This window comes from Exserohilum turcica (genome assembly GCF_000359705.1).
Source record: "Exserohilum turcica Et28A unplaced genomic scaffold SETTUscaffold_17, whole genome shotgun sequence".
NCBI lineage: Eukaryota > Fungi > Ascomycota > Dothideomycetes > Pleosporales > Pleosporaceae > Exserohilum > Exserohilum turcicum.
Genome location: NW_007359992.1, coordinates 598017 through 601824, shown reverse-complemented (window position 1 = coordinate 601824; position 3808 = coordinate 598017). Strand labels below are relative to the sequence as shown.

At 47.6% G+C, this 3808-nt stretch overlaps 1 protein-coding gene across 1 annotated transcript; it reads left to right on the top strand.

Moving 5' to 3' along the window:
* Nucleotides 1-40: 40 nt before the first annotated feature.
* SETTUDRAFT_27947 (uncharacterized protein) lies at nt 41-1756 on the top strand (the record flags this gene model as incomplete). Its single annotated transcript, XM_008026174.1, has 2 exons — nt 41-466; nt 1586-1756. The coding sequence occupies 2 exons, from the start codon at nt 41-43 to the stop codon at nt 1754-1756; spliced, it is 597 nt and encodes a 198-aa protein (XP_008024365.1).
* Between the last annotated feature and the right edge of the window lie 2052 nt (nt 1757-3808).

Sequence of the window (3808 nt, the reverse complement as noted above, 5' to 3'; positions counted from 1 at the left end):
ACAAGGCGAAGAGATACAAGAGGTTATACATACAATCCATATGCCACCACTGCAGAATCCAGAAGAGTCTTCTGAAGAAGAGGACGAAGGCGCTACAACAGAAGCCAGCCAGGATATGGATATACCAACTTCGTCCACACAAAGTACTGAAAAACCTCATGAGGATCACAACGCAGGATCTCTGCCTACACCAGCTGTGACAGCTACTCCAGATCCAGACAATCACATGGGATATCACCAAGTCTCACCAGCTACAGCCAGCCATAGTTCCACGCCTACTCCAGAAACACAGCCATCTACTCGTACATCAAGAAAACGAAAGCGACGCGACTCAATAGAGCAATCAGTAGACACAAACGCTGCAGCAAATCGCGAACTTATCGACAGCAATCTACGCCATTCACATATACTGCTAGAAGGAGCAGCAAGATCTAGGAAGCCCACACGCAAAAGCAGCAGCTTCTTCGTCCGTAAATACTGGTCCACGTTCGTGGCAGCATCTATCATAGCTCCAAAAACACGATTCTACCACTTAACTCTACCTCCTAAGCCACGTTTCTATCAAGATGTTATAAAGCTCCCTACCGTACATAAGCAAGGCTTTATAGCAGCAATGCAACGTGAGATCTCAGATATTAAGCGCAAGGATACGTACAAGACTATATCCTGGAAGGATTTTAACACTCAAGACACCGAAGTCCTGCCGCTGATATGGGTGTTTAAATACAAGCTTGATAACAAGGGATATCTAGTTAAATACAAGGCTAGAATCTGCGTTTGAGGCGATCTACAAGCAACAGCTAAGGATACATACGCTGCAACTCTAGCTACGCGCATCTTTCGAGGACTTATGGCTATCGCAGCATACTTCAACCTTGAAATACGCCAATACGACGCAGTCAACGCATTCACTAATGCTCAACTCAATACACCTGTTTACTGTCACCCGCCAGAAGGCTTCTCTGATGCTGAGCATCTGTGGGAACTACGCAGAGCTCTCTATAGGCTCAAGGCCTCACCACTACTGTGGTACAAAGAGCTCACAAAGACGCTTAATGAACTAGGTCTTCAAGAAGTCAAAGAGGCACCTTGCCTTTGGCGAAATAAAAAGCTTATTGTCTTCTTTTATGTTGATGATATAGTTATACTCGCGCGTCCAGCCCATACAGCAGCACTTAACAACTTTAAACGTAAGCTACTACGTCGATATGAGATCCAATCGCTTGAAGAACTATCCACCTTCTGTGGAATACAAACACACCGCGACAGATCAACTAGATCTATCTAGCTATCGCAGTCAGCCTACCTTGACAAGCTTAACGCCAAATATCCATCACCAAAGTCGTTCAAGCGGCCTCCAGCCACTCCTCTCCCTCTAGAGGAACTACTCCCTTTAGGCCAACCAAGAAATGACGCGAATATACATAGATACGCACAGCTAGTTAGATCAATTAGCTATGTGGCAGCTACTACACGACCTGATGTATTAAAAGCGCATTTAAAACTAGCTAAATTCCTCACCAACCCTTCACAATAGCATATCAATGCTGCCTATCAAACGCTCAGCTATCTATACTCTACTAAGGATCAAGCACTGTACTACAATGCCTCCATCTCTACCGACATAGCACATATTGAAGATCATCAAGAACCAGACTTCTATGGTGCTACGGATGCCTCGTACGCCGACCACAAGGCCACAAGGAAAAGCTCGCAAGGCTACATCTTCTTCCTATTTGGCGGGCCTATTGACTAGAAGGCTACACTGCAACGATGTGTCACAAAATCAACTACTGAAGCTAAACTAATCGCCGCCTCGTCTGCAGGCACAGAGCTGCTATGGTGGTGGAGACTATTCAAGGAGATTAAATTTGATCCAGGCAATGAGCAGATACTATACTGCGACAATCAACAGACAATACGGCTGATTACAGCAGCTACACCACGACTCAAGACGTCGCTTAGGCACGTCGACATACATCATCACTGGCTTTGTCAAGAAGCACAAGCTCACAACTTCAACCTCACATATATACCAACTAGCGTTCAACCCGCTAATGGACTTACTAAACTACTGCCTCGTTAGAGACACGAAAATTGGGTATCACTTTTACATTTCAAGATCTTTCCTACTATATAAGCTATAGCTATATAGTGCAGTACTCTTCCTAGTTTTTCCTCTATGGTTTTTACAGGTTTAACGAGGCTGTACGCTTACAAAGCTCTTTCATTAAATATCAAGGCACACTACTAAACTCCATACAAGAACAAGAAGCAGTCAGGACCTCAGTGCTAGCTCTAGGAGACGTCCGACTACTAGGGACGCCCATAGTACAGAGCGAGGTCCACCTACACCGCGACGGCGGACGATCCCCACCTGGCACTGCTCCAATACAAGCGGCAACCCACCGCACTCTTGCAAGCAGCCCTACTCTGTAGAGCAGGGGGTGGCCTATGATCACATTAGCTTCAACATGCGTTCGAACCTAAGGGAGGTGTGTAAGCCCAGAAGTACCATGTATGGTCACGTGGTTGCCCACTGACTAATAACACCGTATTTAAACTTGCTCCTATCATGATACACATCAGAATACACAAGACTTCACACACACTCAACTGCTTACAACATAAGATAATAGAATACAATCTTGTACATAGCTAGTCTATTACTATCTACATTGAGTCCTAGTGTGTCCTTGGATATAGCACTTCGTACACGTTAGTGGTGCGCGCTGACGTCCCTAAGTAGCCTAAGCTTGTTCTACCTCCGCGACCACCCTTTCTGCCTCTATAGCGAGCTGCTAGCCTTGCTAGGCCTATAGCGCTCCTCCACGAGCTATATATTAACGTCGCTAGTCTCTCCTACGTCGCTGGCGCTAACTAGCTGTACGAAGCTTCCTATTCTCCTCTACGAGTATAGTCGCTGAGTTCATCGCAAGCTAACAACCTTTAACAAGCTGGCGTATAGCTTAGCTTGTTAGGCTCTGCGACTAGCGGTGAAGGAGGTCCTTTACGTGTTGAGCCTGCTTTTTAAGCTGCGCTATCGTACGCGGTGTCTCTGCGGTCCATGCGACGTTGTTGTCTGCTGTTGTCCCTGGTGGAGACGGCGTACGGACGACAGTGAGCGACGATAGGACGCGTTCTGGACAGGGAGGGATAAGCCCTGTCGCCTGGAAGCCTGCCTGGATGTTCTGCTGCGTAAGTACTGCTGGCCGGATCCGTGTATAGGCGGTAAGGAAGTCTATCTTGTCAATATGGTAGACGCCTTGGCGAGCTAGCTCCTGGATCTCGTGACCGTACGCTCGCTTGAGCGGGAAAAAGCAGCCCACATTAAGTGGCTGGAGCAGGTGGGAGGTATGGGCTGGCATACAGAGAGTGATGATCTTGTTCTCTGTGCAGTACTGGTCGAACTCAGGCGTGGCGTGGCTGCTATGGCCATCTAGGATAAGAAGCCGGTAGACTCCATGCGTACGAGGCGCTGTATATCTATTAAAGTGCTTTACCCACTCTACGCCGAGCTCATCTGTCGTCCAGCCGTTGTCTGATACAGCGAGCACCCAGTCTATAGGGATGTGGTAGTACCAGCTAGCCTGGTGCTGCTTACCAGACAGGATCACGAACGGTGGAAGACACCAGCCAGACGCGTTGATACACTCGATTGTCGTGACCCAGTCTCTGTTCCCTGGTTTGTACTGTGGCTGCCCAACCTACAGTGTCAGAGCTAGTGACCACCTTGGACGTCGCTGCGACGCCCATCATAAAGCCAGTCTCATCAAAGTTGTACGTGTCTGTGTCTTAGTATCCCATA